The 23,773-nt window shown below is 36.8% G+C and overlaps 1 protein-coding gene across 1 annotated transcript in view; it reads left to right on the forward strand.

Annotated features, from left to right (window-relative positions):
- The window catches only part of TTC3 (tetratricopeptide repeat domain 3), a 140,976-nt gene that overhangs the window by 82,829 nt on the left and 34,374 nt on the right, over window positions 1–23,773 (forward strand). Inside the window, exons 29-35 of the mRNA XM_082625061.1 lie at window positions 223–269; window positions 1,245–1,301; window positions 2,310–2,383; window positions 9,653–9,817; window positions 15,231–16,278; window positions 17,204–17,269; window positions 22,288–22,437. Of these exons, the coding sequence (XP_082481187.1) occupies window positions 223–269; window positions 1,245–1,301; window positions 2,310–2,383; window positions 9,653–9,817; window positions 15,231–16,278; window positions 17,204–17,269; window positions 22,288–22,437 (1,607 nt within the window). The remainder of the gene's footprint in view (window positions 1–222; window positions 270–1,244; window positions 1,302–2,309; window positions 2,384–9,652; window positions 9,818–15,230; window positions 16,279–17,203; window positions 17,270–22,287; window positions 22,438–23,773) is intronic.

The raw sequence follows: 23,773 nt of genomic DNA on the forward strand, positions 1-23,773 counted from the left end.
TGCTGAATTGGATTGAAATTTTGTGGTTCTTTGTAGTTGGTTTTCCGATGAGTTAGCCATTTTGCTCTTGGTTTCTAAGCTAAACTTATGTCAAAGCCAAATAAGGAGTAGAACATAGTGGTTGTTAGTAGTATCTGGGGTGGTTTTCTTTAAGGCTTTAGTGTATCCTATGGCAATATAAACATTTTGTTTCCTCACAAAACCATCTGTATCTTCCTACAGACAGCCGCTGCACTGTATTAAGGAAACAGGACAGTGGTGATGTGCCAGTAAGTTATTCGATCACTTTCAATGTTATGTTCTAACTCGTGTCAGCCAAAGGAAGAGAGGGGGACCCAGGCCAGTGTTTGTTTACATCACAAGAGGCGCTCCAGAACCAAATCTTGAGGACTTCTGGATAGCGTGTACGATTTCCTTACTTAGAAAGTTAATCCCAATCTTCTTCTTGGAATTGGAACAACAAGTCAGCACACTCTGAAGTTTAAATTAGACAATGTCCATAAGTTTTCACAACTAATAAATGTTAATCATAGATATAGGAAAGGAGTTCTTCAGTCATCTGCTGGCATAAAAATGAAAGGTTATCTGTAATGATTAAAATGGCAATGTTTTGTTCTGTAAGGAAAACAAATGGACTTTGTTTTGAGTGGCTTACAATTGAGCTTAAGTTAAAATAATTCCAGAGTTGTCTTCCTTAGTAGTTCGTGGCAGTTTTCAATCAGAAAGATACTTGTTTACTGATTTTTAGGATCAGATCATCTATACTTGAAATTTTGTCTTAGTCCACTCTATTAGACACTGTCTGGCTAACTATAGAAACACAGCTGACATACCCCATGGGAAGTTAAATGCTTCTTCTGAATTCACTGTTTGTGCCCTGGTGTCTGGCCAGCTGTAGAATGTTGAGTTTGGTTTAGTAAAAATGATCAGCATATAACTGGAATTACTTAATAAGTCTGATTAATTACTTGAAATGACATAAACCTTGTTGAAAATGAGTACAACATGTTAGGTTGGAACAATTTAATTTTAGTTATAGCATTAGGCATCATTTAAGTTTTTCTTATTTTCTATTATAAATCAAAACACTAGGGCTTAACACACTATAGTGTTAATTTTTGTTAAACATTTCATGTACTTCAGCTTAGGACTAGTCTATGAAAATCAGTATGGTGTCTTTATAATATATGGCAGCTTCATAATGCTGTTATATGAGTGTTCAATAATTTTTTTTTATGTTTCAGTTTAATTCTACCAAGATAAAAAACAAAGGCAAGAAAAAGAAGCCAAAAGATTCAAAGGTATGGAGTATTTTCTGTATTGATTCTTGTCCAAAATAATTAATTGAATATATAAATAAAAATAAATAAGAATTAACCAATTCTTGGGATATTTTGAAGCATTTTGTAGAGAAAGAATTTCTAGGCTTTCGTCTAAAGATGTTTTGGTAGTCTTCTACATTTTGAAGAAGTTTAAGGTTCGTGTCATATATAAGTAATTCTTGAAAGACACTCTTTATCTTTATTGTTCTTTTTATTTTCTAGATATTTCCTAATGAAATCATTGTCATAATGTAGGACTTTGTATGGCTGGTCATAGAGCAATGTGACCAAGGCTGCTTTGGGATCAGGCAGACCTGGGTTCTTATCTTGGTTCTACCAGTTGTTATTATTTTTATTATCTGTGCGACCTTGGGCAAGTTATTTGACTTCCGTGTGCCTTAGTGTCATTATCTGTATGACAAGACGTGATACCTATTATTAATAACTAGTAGAAGTATTATCTAAAATATCCAAAATAAAGATACTGAATACTAATCATCATGACAGTCTCAGAACTGAAAGGCTCCCTTCCTTCCTCTCACCTAAAGCTCTGCTTCAGGCACATGAGGTAACTAGGGCATTATTTTTAAGTCTTATGGTGGGTTCTTCATGGCTCTCATGTATTTGGGGGATCAAATAGGGGCAGGGGTTGAAAAAGTGAACAAATATTAGGGGAGGATGAGAGCAGCTTATAAGTTCCAATAAAACTTTTTATCTTTGACTATATGTCTTTAGTTTATCTAAAATGAGAGTTTAAACAGTGATAATTAAAAAATTTTTAGAGTATTAGAAGCTACCTAAATGTTAATTTGTGCCTATTTTTGGCTGTTGAAAGTTTTATTACTGTATGTTCCTGTTCACAAGAAGATTTAGATCAGTCATATATATTGGCAGTTTGTATGCATATTTATTTATGTAAGCATTCATCAGTTTTAGTGGTAATTTTCAGGTGGAAAATCCTTGTTATTTTTCTGTCTTTTAAACCAGCCTATGTTAGTTGGGTCTGGAACCACGTCAGTCACACCAAATAATGAGACTGTCACTTCAGGTGAAGACCATAAGTAAGTACAGTCTGAAATTTTTTGCTTTATTTGAACTTAAAAGTGGTATTAATTTAATGTACTTTAAACTTGTGTTTTATTTTCCTAACTTCTCTAAAGATGTGCATCTATTAATGACAACCTGATGTGACCCCTCTGGTTGAATTTACAGTGTGGCCTGTCAGTGTTAAGAATTCATATAAACTGCATTAAAATCACAGGGCTGATGACCTTCATTTCATAAGTTTGAGAACCTACTAGGTGCAAGATACTGTGGGAAGATCCTAGAAAATATTCTTTAAAATGTTCAGTGAAGAGAATGTCCTGTTGATAATTACTGGGAAGATGTTTTGGAGGCTATAAATGATGTTGTGGTTTAACCTTAGATGTTAGTGATTTCCAGTGGTAGCTGGTTGTTGAAACAGAGTTTTCAAGAGACAAATAGACATAAGAAATAAAACTAGTGAGAAGCAGTGACCTTCTTATATCATATTCCGATATGGATCAAAAACCAACAAAAATTTTTCCCCCATTTCTTTTTTTTAAATTAAATTAATTTATTTTTTAAGTTATTACTATCCACTTTTTTTGAATTTTATTTTACTTATTTTTTTATACAGCAGTTTCTTTTTAGTTACCCATTTTATACATATTAGTGTATACATGTCAATCCCAATCTCCCAATTCATCACACCACAACCCCCCTGCCACTTTACCCCCTTGGTGTCCATACGTTTGTTCTCTACATCTGTGTCTCAGTTTCTGCCCTGCAAACCGGTTCATCTGTACCATTTTTCTCGGTTCCACATATATGCATTAATATATGATATTTGTTTTTCTCTTTCCGACTTACTTCACTCTGTATGACAGTCTCTCGATCCATCCACGTCTCTACAAATGACCCAAGTTTGCTCGTTTTTATGGCTGAGTAATATTCCATTGTATATATGTGCAACATCTTCTTAATCCATTTATCTGTCGATGGGCATTTAGGTTGCTTCCATGACCTGGCTGTTGTAAATAGTGCTGCAGTGAACATTGGGGTGCATGTGTCTTTTTGAATTATGGCTTTCTCTGGGCATATGCTTCAGTAGTGGGATTGCTGGGTTGTATGGTAGTTCTATTTTTAGTTTTTTAAGGAACCTCCATACTGTTCTCCATAGTGGCTGTATCAATTTACATTCCCACCAACAGTGCAAGAGGGTTCCCTTTTCTCCACACCCTCTCCAGCATTTGTTGTTTGTAGATTTTCTGATGATGCCCATTCTAACTGGTGTGAGGTGATAACCTCATTGTACTTTTGATTTGCATTTCTCTAGTAATTAGTGATGTTGAGCAGCTTTTCATTTGCTTCTTGGCCGTCTGTATGTTTTCTTTGGAGAAATGGCTTTTTAGGTCTTCTACCAATTTTTGGATTGGGTTGTTTGTTTTTTTAATATTGAGCTGTATGAGCTGTTTATGTACTTTGGAGATTAATCCTTTGTCCATTGATTCGTTTGCCAGTACTTTCTTCCATTCTGAGGATTCTCTTTTCATCTTATTTGTAGTTTCCTTTGCTTTGCAAAGGCTTTTAAGTTTCATTGGGTCCCATTTGTTTATTTCCATTACTCTAGGAGGTGGGTCAAAAAAGATCTTGCTGTGATTTACATCAGAGTGTTCTTCCTATGTTTTCCTCTAAGAGTTTTATAGTGTCCAGTCTTATATTTAGGTCTCAAATCCATTTTGAGTTTATTTTTGTGTATGGTATTAGGGGGTGTTCTAATTTCATTCTTTTACATGTAGCTGGCCAGTTTTCCCAGCACCACTTATTGAAGAGACTGTCTTTTCTGCATTGTATATCCTTGCCTCCTTTGTCATAGATTAGTTGACCATAGGTGCATGGGTTTATCTCTGGGCTTTCTATCCTGTTCCATTGATCTATATTTCTGTTTTTGTGCCAGTACCATATTGTCTTGATTGGTGTAGCTTTGTAGTGTAGTCTGAATTCAGGGAGTCTGATTCCTCCAGTTCCATTTTTTTCCCTCAAGACTGCTTTGGCTATTCGGGGTCTTTTGTGTCTCCATACAGATTTTAAGATTTTTTGTTCTAGTTCTGTAGAAAATGCCATTGGTAATTTGATAGGGATTGCATTGAATCTGTAGATTTCTTTGGGTAGTATAGTCATTTTCACAGTATTGATTCTTCCAGTCCAAGAACATGGTATATCTCTCCATCTGTTTGTATCATCTTTAATTTCTTTCATCAGTGCCTTATAGTTTTCTGCATACAGGTCTTTTGTCTCCCTAGGTAGGTTTATTCCTAGGTATTTTATTCTTTTTGTTGCAATGGTAAATCGGAGTGTTTCCTTAATTTCTCTTTCAGATTTTTCATCATTAGTGTATAGGAATGCAAGAGATTTCTGTGCATTAATTTTGTATCCTGCACCTTTACCAGATTCATTGATTAGCTCTAGTAGTTTTCTGGTGGCATCTTTAGGATTCTCTATGTATAGTATCATGCCATCTGTAAACAGTGATAGTTTTACTTCTTCTTTTCCAATTTGTATTCCTTTTATTTCTTTTCCTTCTCTGATTGCCGTGGCTAGGACTTCCAAAACTATGTTGAATAATAGTGGCGAGAGTGGACATCCTTGTCTTGTTCCTGATCTTAGAAGAAATGCTTTCAGTTTTTCACCATGGAGAATGGTGTTTGCTGTGGGTTTGTTGTATATGGCCTTTATTATGTTGAGGTAGGTTCCCTCTATGCCTGCTTTCTGGAGAGTTTTTATCATAAATGGGTGTTGAATTTTGTCAGAAGTTTTTTATGCGTCTATTGAGTTGATCATATGGTGTTTCTTCTTCAGTTTGTTAATATGGTGTATCACATTGATTGATTTGCATATATTGAAGAATCCTTGCATCCCTGGGATAATCCCACTTGATCATGGTGTGTATGATCCTTTGAATATGTTGTTGGATTCTGTTTGCTAGTATTTTGTTGAGGATTTTTGCATTTATATTCATGAGTGATATTGGTTTGTAATTGTCCTTTTTTGTAGTATCTTTGTCTGGTTTTTGTATCAGGGTGATGGTGGCCTCATGAAATGAGTTTGGGAGTGTTCCTTCCTCTGCAATTTTTTGCAAGAGTTTGAGAAGGATGGGTGTTAGCTCTTCTCTAAATGTTTGATAGAATTCACCTGTGAAGCCATCTGGTCCTGGACTTTTGTTTGTTGGAAGATTTTTAATCACAGTTTCAATTTCATTACTTGCGATTGGTCCATCCATATTTTCTATTTCTTCCTGGTTCAGTCTTGGAAGGTTATGCCTTTCTAAGAAGTTGTCCATTTCTTTCAGGTTGTCCATTTTATTGGCATAGAGTTGCTTGTAGTAGTCTCTTAGGATGCTTTGTATTTCTGAAGTGTCTCTTGTAACTTCTCCTTTTTCATTTCTAATTTTATTGATTTGAGTCCTCTCCCTCTTTTTCTTGATGAGTCTGGCTAATGGTTTATCAATTCTGTTTATCTTCTCAAAGAACTAGCTTTTAGTTTTACTGATCTTTGCTATTGTTTTCTTTGTTTCTTTCATTTATTTCTGCTCTGATCTTTATGATTTCTTTCCTTCTACTAACTCTGGGTTTTGTTTGTTCTTCGGTCTCTCGTTCTTTTAGGTGTAAGGTTAGATTGTTTATTTCAGATATTTGTTGTTTCTTGAGTTAGGATTGTATTGCTATAGACTTCCCTCTTAGAACTGCTTTTGCTGCAATCCCATTGGTTTTGGATCATCGTGGTTTTGTTGTCATTTGTCTCTAGGTATTTTTTGATTTCCTCTTTGATTTCTCCAGTGATCTCTTGGTTACTTAGTAACATATTGTTTAGCCTCCATGTGTTTGTGTTTTTTACATTTTTTCCATGTAATTGATTTCTAATCTCATAGCATTGTGGTCAGAAAAGATGCTTGATGTGATTTCAGTTTTAAATTTACTGAGGCTTGACTTGTGACCCAAGATGTGATCTATCCTGGAGAATGTTCCGTGTGCACTTGAGTAGAAAGTGTGATCTGTTTTTGGATGAAATGTCCTGTAAATATCAATTATCAGTTAAATCTATCTGGTCTGTTGTGTCATTTAAAGCTTGTGTTTCCTTTTTAATTTTCTGTTTGGATGATCTGTCCATTGGTGTAAGTGAGGTGTTAAAGACCCCCACTATTATTGTGTTACAGTCGATTTTCTCTTTTATAGTTGTTAGCAGTTGCCTCATGTATTGAGGTGCTCCTATGTTGGGTGCGTATGTATTTATAATTGTTATATCTTCTTCTTGGATTGATCCCTTGATCATTATGTAGTGTCCTTCCTTGTCTCTTGTAACATTCTTTATTTTAAAGTCTATTTTATCTGATGAGTATTGTTACTCCATCTTTCTTTTGATTTCCATTTGCATGGAATATCTTTTTCCATCCCCACTTTCAGTCTGTATGTGTCCCTAGGTCTGAAGTGGGTCTCTTATAGACAGCATGTAATATGGGTCTTGTTTTTGTATCCATTCAGCCATCCTGTGTCTTTTGGTTGGAGCATTTAATCCATTCACGTTTAAGGTAGTTCTCGATATATATGTTCCTATTACCATTTTCTTAATTGTTATGGGTTTGTTTTTGTAGGTCCTTTTATTCTCTTGTGTTTCCCACTTAGAGAAGTTCCTTTAGCATTTGTTGTAGAGCTGGTTTTGTGGATTCTCTTGGATTTTGCTTCTCCGTAAAGCTTTTGATTTCTCCATCGAATCTGAATGAGATCCTTGCCGGGTAGAGTAATCTTGGTTGTAGGATCTTCCCTTTCATCCTTTTAAATATATCATGCCACTCCCTTCTGGCTTGTAGAGTTTCTGCTGAGAAATCAGCTGTTAACCTTATTGGGAGTTCCCTTGTATGTTATTTGTTGTTTTTCCCTTGCTGCTCTCAAGAATTTTTCGTTGTCTTTAATTTTTGTCAATTTGATTACTATGTGTCTTGGCGTGTTTCTTCTTGGGTTTATCCTGCCTGGGACTCTCTGCACTTCCTGGACTTGGGTGGCTATTTCCTTTCCCACATTAGGGATGTTTTCAACTATAATCTCTTCAAATACTTTCTTGTGTCCTTTCTCTCTCTCTTCTTCTTCTGGGACCCCTATAATGTGAATGTTGTTGTGTTTAATGTTGTCCCAGAGGCCTCTTAGGCTGTCTTCATGTCTTTTCATTCATTTTTCTTTATTCTGTTCTACAGCAGTGATTCCACCATTCTGTCTTCCAGGTCACTTATCCGTTCTTCTGCCTCAGTTATTCTGCTGTTGATTCCTTCTAGTGTATTTTTCATTTCAGTTATTGTATTGTTCATCTCTGTTTGTTTGTTCTTTCATTCTTCTAGGTCTTTGTAAACATTTCTTGCATCTCCTCGATCCTTGCCTCCATTCTTTTTCCGAGGTCCTGGATCATCTTCACTATCGTTATTCTGAATTCTTTTTCTGGAAGGTTGCCTGTCTCCACTTCATTTAGCTGTTTTCTGGGATTTTATCTTGTTCCTTCATCTGGCATATAGCCCTCTGCCTTTTCATCTTGTCTATCTTTCTGTGAATGTGGTTTTTGTTCCACAGGCTGCAGGACTGTAGTTCTTCTTGCTTCTGCTCTCTGCCCTCTGGTCTCTGGTGGATGAGGCTGTCTCAGAGGCTTGTGCAAGCTTCCTAATGGGAGGGACTGGTGATGGGTAGAGCTGACTGTTGCTCTGGTGGGCAGAGCTCGGCAAAACTTTAATCTGCTTGTCTGGTGATGGGTGGGGCTGGCTTCCCTTCTTTTTGGTTGTATGGCCAGAGGCAACCCAACACTGGAGCCTACCTGGGCTCTTTGGTGGGGCTAATGGTGGACTCTGGGAGGGCTCACGCCAGGGAGTACTTCCCAGAACTTCTGCTGCCACTGTCCTTGTCCTCTTGGTGAGCCACAGCCACCCCCCACCTCTGCAGGAGACCCTCTAACACTAGCAGGTAGGTCTAGTTCAGTCTCCCATGGGGTCACTGCTCCTTCCTCTGGGTTCCTATGCACACACTACTTTGTGTGTGCCCTCCAAGAGTGGAGTTTCTGTTTCCCCGAGTCCTGTCAAAGTCCTGTAATCACATCCTGCCAGCCTCAAAGTCTGATTCTCTAGGAATTCCTCCTCCTGTTGCCAGACCCCCAGGTTGGGAAGCCTGACATGGGGCTCAGAACCTTCACTCCAGTGGGTGGATTTCTGTGGTGTAAGTGTTCTCCAGTTTGTGAGTCACCCACCCAGCAGTTACGGGATTTGATTGTATTGTGATTGCACCCCTCCTACCACCTCACTGTGGCTTCTCCTTTGTCTTTGGATGTGGGGTACCTTTTTTGGAGATCTCCAGTGTCTTCCTGTCAATGATTGTTCAGCAGTTAGTTGTGATTCCGGTGCTCTTGCAGGAGGGAGTGAGCGCACATCCTTCTACTCCACCATCTTGAACCAATCTCTCTCTTCCCCCACGTTTCTTAAATGAGTTGTAATGACAGTTGGCTTTGCACATTTCCATGGATTCTTTGAATGGAGGAATTGTTTTAAGTTAAAATAATAGTAGCCTATATTTTGATAGCACTTATGTACCAGGCACTATTTTAAGAGCTTTTTATGTATAACTCATTTAATCCACTCCTCTTTCTAGGAGATAAGTAGTATTATTATATTCATTTTACAGATAAGGAAACTCAGGCACAGTGTAGTTGAGTGTCCAAGGACACAAAGCTTGTACATAGCGGAGCCAGAATTTAAATCAGCAGTCTGGTTTAGAGCCCACACTCAAACTATTACATCTTTTTAGAGTGCTAGAATCTTATACTGTTTTTTTAAAAATCTTTTTATTTAAGTACCTTTTACCAGTCTCAGTCTCATCTTAACTTAAATTGATAGCAGTTATAATAAACTATTTCATTTTTCTCTTTAACAGGTTACAATTAATGCAACATTGATTTTTTTTAAAACCAGAATTTAAAAAAAAATTTGCTCTTGGTAGCAAGAGTAAGTAGTTAAAAGTACTTAGGTATCTTGTACCTTACTTAGTAGTCAGGTATCTTGTACCTTATTCAGTAGTCACGTATCTCATACCTTACTCAGTAGTCAGGTATCTCTTGACTGTAATTGTGGAAAGGTAACTGTTCTGCATTAAATTCTCTGGTAGTGTTTTTTTGCATCCTGAAGTTGAGTAATATATCACTATCTTTATTTCAATTTAAATGTTACTCTGGGCCACCTGAAAGTTAATTATTCACAAAATTGTGTGTGTGTTTTTTTTTATCAGCAAACGCAATTCAAATTCTGTGGGCCCATTTGTAGTGCCTGACCATCTTCGTCACGATGTAGAAGAATTTGAAGCTCTGTATGAACAGCACAGTAATGAATATGTTGTCCGTAATAAGAAGCTGTGGGACATTAACCCAAAACAAAAATGTTCAACTCTATATGAGTAAGTAGTTTAATATTCCTAGAACTAGTATACTGAGGCTGCCAGTTAAAGATCTTAAGTTGTTTATTTTTGTCCCTTTATGTTTATTAAAGGAATCACTGATTGGCTCACAGACTCTGGGGAAGAAAAGTGTTTTTATGGCTTTTGTCATGTATTACACAAAGTTAATTGAGGATTTTTAACTATTACATTTAGAATCCTAATGATTATTAGTTTTGTCAGTTTGAGCTGCTAATGTAGATTCTGTCTATTTCCAAAACTGTCCTGGTTATGTCCTGATAGGACTGATAAACAGTTTCCAGCCATAATCTTTTATCATGAATTCCAAAGTATATACATTTGACAAGGAATAGTATAACTATTTGATCTCATTGTCCTTAATGTTGATGATGCAGTTGTTTGGCATCTCCTAAGTCCAGTGACAATTAATGTAGCTTGGTGAAGTACTACCCTTTTATTGGGGAAGGGATACCAGGATCTCGTTATTACTTCTGATGAGATAGTTGTCCAGCTGTGATGGTATAGAACACATATAGAACCCTGTATCTCTTTATTGTATTGAAAACTGGACTTCCCAACATTTATCTAAGAAAAGAGAAACAGACTTTTCCTTTAAAGAAACTTTGGGCTGAATTACTTTTGGATTGAAAATATGAATGTGAAATTAACACTAGGGGACTTCCCTGGTGGTCCATGATTCAGCACTTCTACTGCAGGGGGCACGGGTTCGATCCCTGGTCAGGGAACTAAGATCCTGTATGCCACATGGCATGGCCAAAAAAAAAGAAAAGAGAAATTAACACTAAAGTCAAGTCTTTGTGGGGTGGATACAGTAGTGGAGTAAAGAGTTCAGGAAAATCTAGGAAACGTTTGCCTTTTTTTTGTTTTTTGTTTTAGCTTGGCATTAATAAGTTGTGCATGATGCCTTCCTTAGGAAAAGAAGGTGAGGGGCAAAGATCTGCAACAGAAAATTAATTTGAAAGCAAACTCCTGTCTCAGAAAAGAGGGGATATATGTATACGTATAGCTGATTCACTTTGTTGTACAGTAGAAACTAACACAACATTGTAAAGCAGCTATACTCCAATAAAAATTAATTTAAAAAAGTGAACTCCTGGAAAACCCGTCACTCATCTATAATTTGGTTATTGTTACTTCTTCTATTTTTCTCAGTTGCATTGTTCCTATTCAGTCTTGTTATATCCTCTTGGATCCCTTTTCATGGTTCTTCAGAGTTGAAGTGGTGTGCAAATCATATTCTCAGAGAACTGCATGACAACCTGGAATCAGCTATAAAACTATACTAGTATTTCTTAAAACATGCTGGACTTTGCTTCAGGCATCCAAAACTGAAGCTAAACTGTAGTTTTCAGGAGCTTGCTTCTTAAAGAATTTATTACCACTATAAGTGGGAAGAAATTTAATAAGTTTATGAGAAACCAATAGCCTGATTTGTTTGTGTATTTTGAGATAGAATTTATATCTTATAATAGGAGAAAGTCAAGAAGTTACAGGAAGTCATACCTCAAAACAATTCTTTCCTTGAATTTTCAAAAGTAAACATGTAATGATTGGCTTAAGAATGATTTTTTTAGTGGCCAATGGGTAAGAGAAAGAAAAATAAAATTATTGCATATGAAAAGAGTGTAGAATAGAAACATGTTAGACAAGAAGTCAAGAATACTACGATTGGGCTTCCCTGGTGGCGCAGTGGTTGAGAGTCCACCTGCCGATGCAGGGGACATGGGTTCGTGCCCCGGTCCGGGAGAATCCCACGTGCCACGGAGCAGCTGGGCCTGTGAGCCATGGCCGCTGAGCCTGCGTATCCGGAGCCTGTGCTCCGCAACGGGAGAGGCCACAACAATGAGAGGCCCGCGTACCGCAAAAAAAAAAAAAAAAAAAAAAAAGAATACTACGGTAACTGCTGTTAACTTTTTCTTGATGTAAGTATTTCAGTTTAAAGTAAGGGGTTGGACTGATTTTTGTTTTCAGTGACCTCCACCTTGTTCTAACATTTTACGATACACATAGTTGAAGCAAAATAAATTTAAATAGGTGGCATTCTGCATTCAGTTTTTCCTAACACCTCTTTAGTAGTGTTAATTAGTCCAGATTTATTAATAACCACTTAAGCACTGGGGAAGATTTCAGAAAAAGTAGAAAATGTAGTTCTATCACGCAGCTTACAAGAAGCAGGAGTGCAAAATTGATCATTGGTTGAATCACAGTGTATTGCAAATAAAAATGACTTTGTGCAATAAGAATCGTTTTTTTTCTCCCTGCCTACCAAAAAGAAAATGTGGTTCTTGCTTACTTGTCATGCTCTCTTCCAAGAAAGAGGGAACTGGGTCCTCATCTTTAGTCTATTTCTTAAAAAAAAAAAAAAAAAAAGGAATCATGAGCATGTAGAAAACAGTGATTTTTCAAAGGGGCACAACCAGAATAGTAGGATGGGAATGCTTTTGGAAATATTTTTCCCATTCCTATCCCTTGCCCCTGTTCTGACAGTGACATGCACTAGCACTGTGACAGTCCATTAAGGACCATTTAAGACACTAATGATCATCACTGAGTTATGAAAATATACATACACATATTTGCAAAAGGGAAAATATTTGCAAATCACATATCTGATAAGGGGCTAATATCCAAAATGTATGAAGAACTGATACAACTCGATACCAAGAAAACCAAACAGTCCAATTAAAAAATGGGCAGAAGACCTGAATAGCCATTTTCCCAAAGAAGACATACAGATGGCCAACAGGTACATGAAAAGGTGTTCTGCATCATTAATCATTAGGGAAATGCAAATCAAAAACACAATAATGTAATAACCTACAATGGAAAGTAACCTGAAAAAATATATATATAACTGAATCACTTTGCTGTAAAACCTGAAACTAACACAATATTATAAATCAACTATTCTTCAGTTTAAAAATAAACACACAATAAGCTATCGTCTCCATCTCATACCTGTTAGAATAGCTTTTATAAAAAAGACTAGAAATAACAAGTGTTGGCAAGGATGTGGAGAAAAGGGAACCCTTGTTCACTGTTGGTGGGAAGGTAAATTGGTATAGTCACTATGGAAAACAGTATGGAGGTTCCTTAAAAAATGAAAACATGTACATGTATATAATATAGCAACTATTGTTATCTGTGGTAAAATTAACTTTATTATTATTTTTATCACTTCCGTCAAGCACAGCATGGCCAGTCTTTGCCTCAGGTTCTGAAGTGCAAGAACACTGTCCCTATTAGAGTCTGGATTATGAAGAAATCATATTTGTGCTATCTTGGGCCCCATGTTTATCTACAGAGACTATTTTTCAAGGCTAGAAAAGCATATAAATAGAGTTAAAGTTCATTTTGTGTTGCATTTCAAATAACAATCACTATAAAAATTTTATTCACAATGTGGTTATAATACTGTTTTTCTTTGGGCTAGGGACCCTTGTTGAATTAAATTTTGTTCTGTTTGAATGTATGAAAAATTCATTGCTCTTTAGCCAGTGGAAAAAACATGGAGGCTCTATTTCTTCGAAAGAAAGGTGCGTATCCTTTCAGACTTTTTATTTTATTTTTTTGGCCGCGCCGTGCGGCATGCAGGATCTTAGTTCCCCGACCAGGGCTCAAACCCATGCCCCTTGCAGTGGAAGTGTGGAGTCTCAACCACTGGACCAGGGAAGTCCTCAGACTTTTAAAATGTTTATATGTATGAAATATATGTTTTGGACTTTATAAGCTGTTATTTAACTATACACTCAGCTTTGTCATTTGCCCTTTTCACCTAAAAATGCATGGTGAGCATTTTTTTGTATCCTTAAGTATTCTTCAGGAATCTGACTCTTATTAGTTACTCAATAATCATCACCATATCTATATCATCATTCATGTTGCAAACTCTTGAAAAGCTCTTTGCTAAATTACTGGTAATGGATTTCTTTCCTGTGGTCTCTGTTCTTTAGTGATCCCATTTTGGATTTAAGTATTTTAATGACGGTAGAAAAGCTTTATTTTTTAATGATTCTCTTTAGTATTCATCACGGAGAGCAAAAAGTAAATACACATACACCACTGATGAATTATCTGCTGTTGCTTGTGGCAGCTAAACACCAACTGGAAAGGTCTCTCTTGGGACAGATTGTGGGGTCGGTGTTATTTATACCAATCGGCCAGAACCCTCAGAAAGGGTTATTGTTCCTGAGGCTACAGTGATTTGCTTCTTTTTACCTTATTACCCTCCCTCAGCAGTTTCTGCTTTTAGAGATTTCTCATTAAAAATGAAGTTTGATTAGAATCTTAAGGCAAACGCATATTTAACCTGTTACCTTGCAAAACAACATGTATGTAGGGGAGTTTCTACTGCAGAGCTTATTCTAAGGGGAAAATGTGTCAAAAAACACTTTAAAAGAGACTGACGGCTTTTAAGTATTTAGATCAGCAGTGCAGACAAAGAGAAGTGGCTTTTGGTCTTTATGTTTCAGTATAGCAGTTGCTTTGAATAGGGGTTAATCACTTGGAATTGTCCTATGCATTTATGTGCAGCAGCATCTGCACATAAAGTGGTTTTCTTTTGCTTCAAAGAAGTATTGTTTTTACCTTCTTCCCGATTAAGTTATCTTCCTGGTTGGCTTTAATTTACTAAGAATATTCCTTTGGAGGTTTTTGCTCTTGAAAAAGCCTTCTTCGTGTACATGGTATGTGTCTTTCCTGCGAGTTGTGCCACTGTTACAGACTGAATACCAAATTCAAATGGGAGAGGAAGCCTCTTTGAGCCTGGCACAAGAATGGCAAAAGAGCATGGCCCCAGAACTGGAGTGAACAAACCCAGTCCCCAGATGGAGGCAGGTTAAGGGATTGGCCCCATTACTGTGGATCTGATCCTGCACTGTGGTGGTTTATTGATCAGACCTGATTGATTTCAATAATTCCGAATCATTGTGTATTCCTAAACAGAGAAATGTTAATAGATTCACTATATGTAAATTCTAATAGGATTTTTTTTGAAATTTGATTTCCTTTTTTCATTTGATGTTCTTGTTATTGATAGCCTTGTTATTTTTCCGGAATAAGTTTCTTTGCTTTTCATTGTTTTTAAAAATATATTGAATAATTATTTAACTGAAACTTATAAAAATAACTTTTTAATCTCCTTTTGTTTTTTTCCCCAAGATTTTTTAAAGGATTATTTTCTGAGGGGTAAACAAAATTTTATTTATAGTATCATTGATTACAGTTAGCCTTTCTCAGATTTAATATGAGTATAATATATTTGTTGGGGAGGTGTCAAGATCAGTTAGAAGTGAAGTAGTATTTTGCTTTGGGAGAAATTTTGGGAAATATTTTTTTCAGATAAACATGTACAAGTACTTCCTTATAATAACTTACGTAAATTTTTTCCTAGTTATTTCTCTCAGTTGTTAGAGGAACATGGTCCCTTGGACATGAGTAACAAGATGTTTTCTGAAGAATATGAGTTTTTCCCAGAAGAAACTCGACAGATACTAGAAAAAGCAGGAGGTTTGAAATCTTTTCTCCTGGGATGTCCTCGTTTTGTTGTGATTGACAACTGTATTGCATTGAAGAAAGTTGCGTTACGGCTTAAGAAAAAGAGAAAGAAGAAAAACATTAAGACAAAAGTAGAAGAAATTTCGAAAACAGGAGAGTATTTACGAGTTAAACTACCGCTGAATCCAACTGCTAGGGAATTTAAACCAGATGTGAAATCCAAACCAGTGTCTGACTTATCTTCAGCACCAGCTTCTGAGGATGTGAAGCCCCACCTTACATCTGCTAATTCTCCCCAGTCACCTTGTGAAGCTGTGAAGCCGAAACTAATTTCCGATAGTTCTTCCAAATCAGTTTCTGAGGATGAGAAGCCCAAAGGGGTGTCTTCTGATTCTCCCAAACCAGTCTCCGAGGGGACAAGTCACAAGCATGTCTCCTCTAATTCTCCCAAACCAGTTACGGAGGATGTGAAACCAACCTATTGGACTCAACCCCAATTGGTCACAGGATACTGTACATATCTTCCCTTTCGGGGATTTGACATTACCCAGACACCACCAGCGTTTATAAATGTGTTACCGACTTTGCCCCAGTATAGCATTTACGCACCTCTGGCCAGAATTTCTTCTGAATATCAGCTGCAAAGATCAATACCAGTGGTGCCGTCTTTTGTAGCCAGTGACATAACAGAAGTGCATTTTGAGGGCCATGATTTCAGGACTGAGAATGCCCCTGGTAACCAGATTGCCTCTGAAACACAGATCCTTCAGGAATCTTTGGAAATACCAGTAAAGTCACAGTGCATCACGGATGGTGCTGATACAGCCCAAAGTGAGTCTAACAGAACTGATGACCACTGTGGAAATTCTGCCAAGCAGGAAGTAAAACCAGAAAGCACCAATGAAGTAACAGATATTCCACATACACAAATGGTTGCTGTACAGGTAAGACTGAAAATAGAAAGTCTTCTTCATACTAAAGTTAAATTTTCCTCTTCATTTTTCATTGCCATCATATTTACTAAAATTCTTTAAAATGATGGACTTTATGAACCCTTTTGTAGGGCGTGACAGGTAATGCCAGAAGGAATTTTTGGGTTTAGTAAATAACATCCTTCTTCCTATCCAAGTTTTGCACCAGTTGAGAAATAAGATAGTGGAGCCAGCAGATGGAGCCAAAACATCACCTTGATAATTAATAAAAGTATGGCAGGAAGATGTGGCTGTTTCTGTAGAGTGCATGTCCTAAGAGTGAAGCCCATGACATACCAGCTTCCCCACCTAGTTAAAGCAGTGCTGGACTAGAAGGCCTCCTAACTTGGGTGCCTGCCGCTAAGACTTACTGCATGGAGAAGGAAGGGGAAAACGTGCTTTCTGCATGGGCAGCTCCCAAGAAAAAGAAAAAAGGAAGAGTCTGGGCTGCACATGCCCAATTCTCCTACCAAACCAGGGGAGGAGTGAGGGAGTTAAAAGACACAACCAGATGGAGAGAAACAAGAGAGATGTGAATAAAAGTTCCTTCCTAACAAGCACGAGAATAAGCTAAGGTTTCTCTGTAGTTAACTTCATAAGGCATGAATTCATTAAATCCTTATTGGTTATCCTCCTACTCATTAAGTTTTTTGCTTTCTAGAAAACTTTGAAGAATTATGTTAACAGTAATGAACCAAAATCATTTTCACTTTTACTAATTATAAGTGATCACTTTTTCCTGTTAACAAATATTTGTAGAAAGCATAGAACATTATCTAAATTGGCCAAAAAAAAAACCTTGAAAAAGTTATGGGCATGTTTCAAAATGTTATAACATGATGGATTTATTTTACTAGAACGATTGAGATAGACTGAATGTGTTTGTTTTGCCCCAAAGGTGTCTTGGAATATAATGCATCAAGAAGTCAATACTGAGCCGTATGATCCTTTTGAGGCACAACAGGTGAGTCAAAATCCTATTAAACTGTTTAAAGGTTTAATTTTCTTTACTTTTAACTAGATGGGAATGACGAACTTAGAACTATTTTGAAGCCAGTTATTCCATACAAAACATTATAGAATAAGCTTTAGAACATAACAAAAAATTATTGTTTGGTTGTTATTGTTCGAATTTGGGAAGGAGAGGCAGAGGAAAAGGTAAGTTTTTTCCAGCTTTACTGATTGTGAAGTCTAACGGCTTTATTGTTTTAACTGGTATAATGAGCCTGTGTTAATTTATAAATAAAAGCTTATTCACATGAGTAACACAGAAATTATTATAAAAACCTTCACCGCTTTAAGAATGATTCAATTAGAAAATCTATTAATATAATTACTGTGTTAACATATCTTAAGAGAAAAGTCATTTGATCAACTCCATAGTTGCTGATAGGGTATTGGAAAAAATTCAAGTTTTTTTCTTGACTACAACTCATAATCAAATGGGAATAGGTGAATACTTTTCAACATGCTTGTATCTTTCTTAAGCCAAATGCGTCATCTTGCTTAAAGGTTATATATCGTCATTAATATTTATTATTATCCTGGAGATATTAGCTGACAAAATCAGATACGAGAAAAAAATAAGATTTTAAAGGTGGAGGTATGAGTATCATTATTTACAGAGGCTAAGACTCTGTCCCTGGAACATCCAAAGTGATCAACCGAAAACCCAATACCAAAATGTAAGATAATTCAGAAGGTTGATTGGATAAAATTCCTTTCCAGTTATAAACAACCCATTGCAAATTATATTAAAGATTATGTTTTCAATAGCATCAAAAAGATAAAATATGTAAACCTGTGAAAGAAGACTTTAAAATGCTACTGAGACACACAGAAGACTTAATGGGAAAATGTTAAGTGTACTTGAATAGGAAGACCTATTATTAAAGAGATTGTTTCTCTCTAAAGATTTTAATTTAACACAGTCTCAAAACAAACATGAACAGAGTGTATTAGTTATCTATTGCTTCATAACAAGCTACCTCACAATTTCTATGAGTCAGGAATGGAGGAGCAATTTAGCTGGGTCATTCCAGATATTTCTTATGAGTTGCAGTCAAAGTGTTGACCTTGGCTCAAGCATCTGCAGGAGTAACTGGGACCGGAGGTGCTACCTCCAGGATGGCTCATTCACATGCCTAGCAAGTTGGTGCTGGCTGTTGGCAGGAAGCATGAGTTCCTTGCCTGTGGACCTCCACCTAGGGCTGCTTGAGTGTCTTCCTGAGGCCTGGCTTTCCCCAGAGTGGGTGATCCAAGACAGAAGTAGCAGTGGCTTTCATGACCTACTTTAGGAAGTCACAGTGTATCGCTTCTCCTGTATTTGTCTTGGTCACATAGACCAACCCACCAACCCTGATACATTGTAGGCGAGGATTATACAATGGCATGAATACCAAGAGGCAAGGATCTTGGGGGCCACCTTGGTGGCTGGCTACTGCACAGAATTTATTTGAAACTGGACAAATTGATTCTAAACTTCATATGGAAAAACAAACATCAAGAATGCCCATGGAAAAGAAACTATAGGAAGGGGAGTTGTGCAGGTAGGTATCAAAACATAATATAAATCTATATTAGCACATAAATAGATCATTAGACGAAGAATCCAATAGAACAAAATATAGAAATTTAAGGTCTAATAAAAATGCTAGCTGTTGGTGAGCAAAAAGTAGATTGTTAAATACGTGGTGTTCGTAGAAGTGGGTTGCCATCTAGAAAAAATAAGTTTGGATCCCTACCTCATTCCATATACCAGAATAAATTCCAGGCAGATAAAATATTTAAATATTAAAAAATGGACCTAGGGCTTCCCTGGTGGCGCAGTGGTTGAGAGTCTGCCTGCCGATGCAGGGGACACGGGTTTGTGCCCCGGTCCAGGAGGATCCCACATGCCGCGGAGCGGCTGGGCCTGTGAGCCACGGCCGCTGAGCCTGGGCATCTGGAGCCTGTGCTCCGCAACGGGAGAGGCCACAACAGTGAGAGGCCTGTGTACCGCAAAAAAATAAATAAATAAAAAATAAATAAAAAATAAATAAAAAAATTAAAGATGGACCTAGAAGAGTACCTAGAAGAAAAGGAAAATTTTTTAAATAAGATTAATGAACAGCAGGACAGAAAAGTATTTGCGTATATGTGTTTACACACACATATGTAATGTGTCTATACATGCACATAACATATATATATGTATGAACAAATATATACAGCATCAAAACACAAATGACCAACTAGGAAAATTATTTGCAGCATAGGACAGAGAACTAATTTCCTTGCTTAGCATATGAAGTTGCTGTAAATCAATAAGGAAAAAATTAATAATCTGACACAAAAATGGGAATGGATGGGAATAGACAATCTGCAATAAAAGAAATAAGGATAATTTTTAAACATAGAAAATGATGCCCAACCCCAATGGAAGTAAGAAAAACAATCATTTATACATTATTGAAAGAATATAAAAATGCAAATTTTGGGGGAAGGCAGTTTGGAATTTATCTGCGTTCATATATGTGTACAGAGACCAGTGAACAGGATATTTGTATATTATCTGTATTTATGTCAACAGAAAATTGAATACAATGTGAATATGCATCTATATTCACTAGTTAAGTGAATTATGGTACATCCATATAATGAATATTACTCTGTCATTTAAAAATGAAGCGATTCTATGATCACTGATTAAGAGTGATTTATAATATCAGATGTGTAATTAATTAGGAATAAGTAAGGTTAGAACTTTGTGTTGCCTGCTACTATTTTTACAAATAGCTTTACAGTTTTAGCCAATTATAAAATATAATATAGAGCCCTTAAATTTTTTTAATGAACAATACTGAAAATTATGAAAGAGAAATTGAAAATTATCTACATTCCCATCACCCATGTTAGAATTTGATGTGCATGCAGCCTTCAGGTTTTACTTCAACATTGGCATTCAAGTTAGCAATGCTTTTTATTTTATTTATTTATTTATTTGTTTGTTTGTTTATTTAAGCAATGCTTTTTAAAAGATGGGATCATACCATATATGTTACACTTGAAATTTTCAGTCTTAATATATTGTGGACTTTTTTCCATGTCAGTAAATACCAATTTTCACCAACATTTTTAATGCATGCTTGGTATTCCATTATATGAATTCATAGTTTATTTGACTAGATTCTTTTGTTGAACATTTAGATTATGTTAGCTTTTCATGCTTACAGTGCTGTGGTGAACATTGTTGGCTGAATATGAGTGTATACCAAGTAGAATGAGTGGTATTGAGTTCTTATACACTACTTAGCTTTAACCAGGTAGGCTGTGTTTGAGCCAGTGTTTTTACCCTCATATAAATATTCTCATCAGTGTTGGGATAATTCACGAATACTTTCTTAAATTAGCTCTTAGTTTCAAGACCTTGACATTAGCATAGTTGATTGCTGGTTTCTCAACCAGTGAGACTTAAAATTATCCCTAGCACGGCTGCTTTTCTTCTGGGACTTTGAGAAGTTGCCTGCCTTCTCTAAACCTTGGTTTCCTGATCTGTAAAAACTGAAAATAACATACCTCTTACACAATTGTGGTGAAATTTAAGTATAATAACATAGAAATGGCATATAACTTGCTGCCTGTCTCTGTTAGCAATTTGGGGCATATGAATTAATTCATAATACTGAGTTGCATTGTGATCCTTTTGCTGAATTGAGACTGAAAACAGAAATAACTAAGATCTGAAACCGTAAAGGCTTGCTTGTGGGTCATAGTAAGGTTCACCATTTAGTTGATTATTTAAATATGGGCTGTATTCGTAGAGCTGAACTTTCAGTCTGGATGACAAAAACTGAGACTCTCCACAGCAAATTGGCACGTATGGTCACCCTGGCCATAGTTCACGGTTCTCAGATAATTTACAGAATTTCAAAACCTTGATTCCCTGCCTTTTTACACTTGGAAGATGCTAAGATGCTGGGAGAGGTACGGGAGATGGGGAAGATGGACCAAGTTTGTGCCACTGGGTTAGATTTCCAAAGCCTGGCTGCCAAGGCCCCTCGTATCTTGGTAGAGCAGTTACCTGCAGCTGGGAGGAGTTGCCAGCATCAAACAGGTGCTTCTTTCAGACACAAATGTGTGATTGCTGCCAGTCTTAGCAGTATGAAAGGCTTTAAAAAAATACATAAATGCTGCTTTTTGTTTGCCAACATTTCACACTGCAGTATGACTTCTGTTTGCTTTTTGTTTTAAGCTGTCTGGGAGGCAGTTACATAACTGTAAATAATTTATTGATAATATTTTAACTCGTCTTTTAAAAATATCAGCAACTATCCATTTGAAACACTATAAAAGTAGGGCCAAAATTAATATGTCCTGTTCATATCTAAAATATGCACAATATTTGCAGTTTTTAAAGCCGGTAAGTAGTTCTTGATATTCATTGTGGAGAATGACATTCACATCAAACTGTTAATTTAATATCGGACTCTTCTAAAACAAGTATTCAGAGCTAATTACGGTACATAGTGAGAAGTTTCCTTATGAGTTCCAGTAATATGAATAATTTTTTTTTTTAAAAAAGAGCTGGCTTGGTACTTCTCTGATGGTCCAGTGGTTGGGAGTCTGTCTTCCATTGTGGGGGAACACAGGTTTGATCCCTGGTTGGGGAACTGGGGTCCCACATGGCCACGGGGCAGCTAGGCCCACACGCTGCAACTACTGAGCCCGTGCGCCACAACAAAAAAAGATACCACATGCCGCAACAAAGATCCCACGTGTCACAACTAAGACCCAGTGCAGCCAAAGAAAGAAAGAAAGAAAGAGCTGGCTTTGATAAACAGTGTAACGGGTTTTTAATTCTTGAATTATTGTGACATTTCCCTTGTAAATTTTCACCTGCCATATATTCTCCTTTGTTTATTTTAAGAGACAGTTCAGAACAAGATCAGAAATAGGCTTTTAAAACTACTTTTAATAGATAATTTTGTATTATACTTTTAGGGGAGTATTTCACAGATTGAAAAGGAGTACCAAGTTTTACAAGAGCAGCTTAAGGAAGCATGTGAAAGTTATGAGCAGAGAAATATCAAGGGCTCAGAAGAAACCAAGGATTTGGAAGAAAAGTTGAAAAGGCACCTAGAAGAAAACAAGGTAATCCTATCTGAAACCCTCTTTAATAGCATGTGGTATCATTAGGAGAATTGTGCTTGTGTAGCCTCAATTAGCTGAGCTACTGCATTGTTGGCTAAACAAAAGGATTCTTTCTCGTTGCCTCTTTCAAATTTCCTTATGACATATTAAAGTAACAGTGTTTATTTTGCAGTGTTTTAGAAGCTCTACAAGTTGCAGTCTAAGAAAAGGGCTGTGAATCTGAATTTTCATATATCGTAATTCAGTTTGCTTGCTTAACTAAAACTATTTTCTGAGGGAACCCTCTTGCACTGTTGGTGGGAATGTAAATTGATACAGCCACTATGGAGAATGGTATGGAGGTGCCTTAAAAAGCTAAAAATAGAACTACCATGTGACCCAGCAATCCCACTATTGGGCATATACCCTGAGAAAACCGTAATTCAAAAAGAGTCATGTACCACAATGTTCATTGCAGCTCTATTTACAATAGGCAGGACATGGAAGCAACCTAAGTGTCCATAGACAGATGAATGGACAAAGAAGATGTGTCACATATATACAGTGGAATGTTACTCAGCCATAGAAGGAAATGAAATTGAGTTATTTGTAGTGAGGTGGATGGACCTAGAGTCTGTCATACAGAGTGAAGTAAGTCAGAAAGAGAAAAACAAATATCGTATGCTAACACATATATATGGAATAAAAAAAATGGTTCTGAAGAACGTAGGGGCAGGACAGGAATAGAGAATGGACTTGAGGACATGGGGAGGGGGAAGGGTAAGCTGGGACGAAGTGAGAGAGTGGCATGGACATATATACACTACCAAATGTAAAACAGATAGCTAGTGGGAAGCAGCCGCATAGCACAGGGAGATCAGCTCAGTGCTTTGTGACCACCTAGACGGGTGGGAGAGGGAGGGTGGGAGGGAGACTCAAGAGGGAGGAGGTATGGGGATATATGTATACATATAGCTGATTCACTTTGTTATAAAGCAGAAACTAACACACTATTGTAAAGCAATTATACTCCAATAAAGATGTTAAAATAAATAAATAAATACCAAAAGAAACCCAAAACTATTTTCTGGAGACTAAGCTCCAGGTTAAATTATTATTATTATTATTGTTTAAATTTTTTAATCATTGTGTTCTGAATTCATGGCTTTTTTTTTTTTTTTTTTTGGCTGCGTTGGGTCTTCGTTGCTGCACTTGGGCTTTCTCTAGTTGCAGCGAGTGGAGGCTACTCTTCATTGAGGTGCACAGGCTTCTCATTGTGGTGGCTTCTCTTGCTGCGGAGCGTGGGCTATAGGCGCGCGGACTTCAGTAGCTATGACTTGCAGTCTCTAGAGCGCAG

The sequence above is a fragment of the Mesoplodon mirus genome (genome assembly GCF_964341445.2).
Source record: "Mesoplodon mirus genome assembly, chromosome: 6".
NCBI classification, from domain to species: domain Eukaryota; kingdom Metazoa; phylum Chordata; class Mammalia; order Artiodactyla; family Ziphiidae; genus Mesoplodon; species Mesoplodon mirus.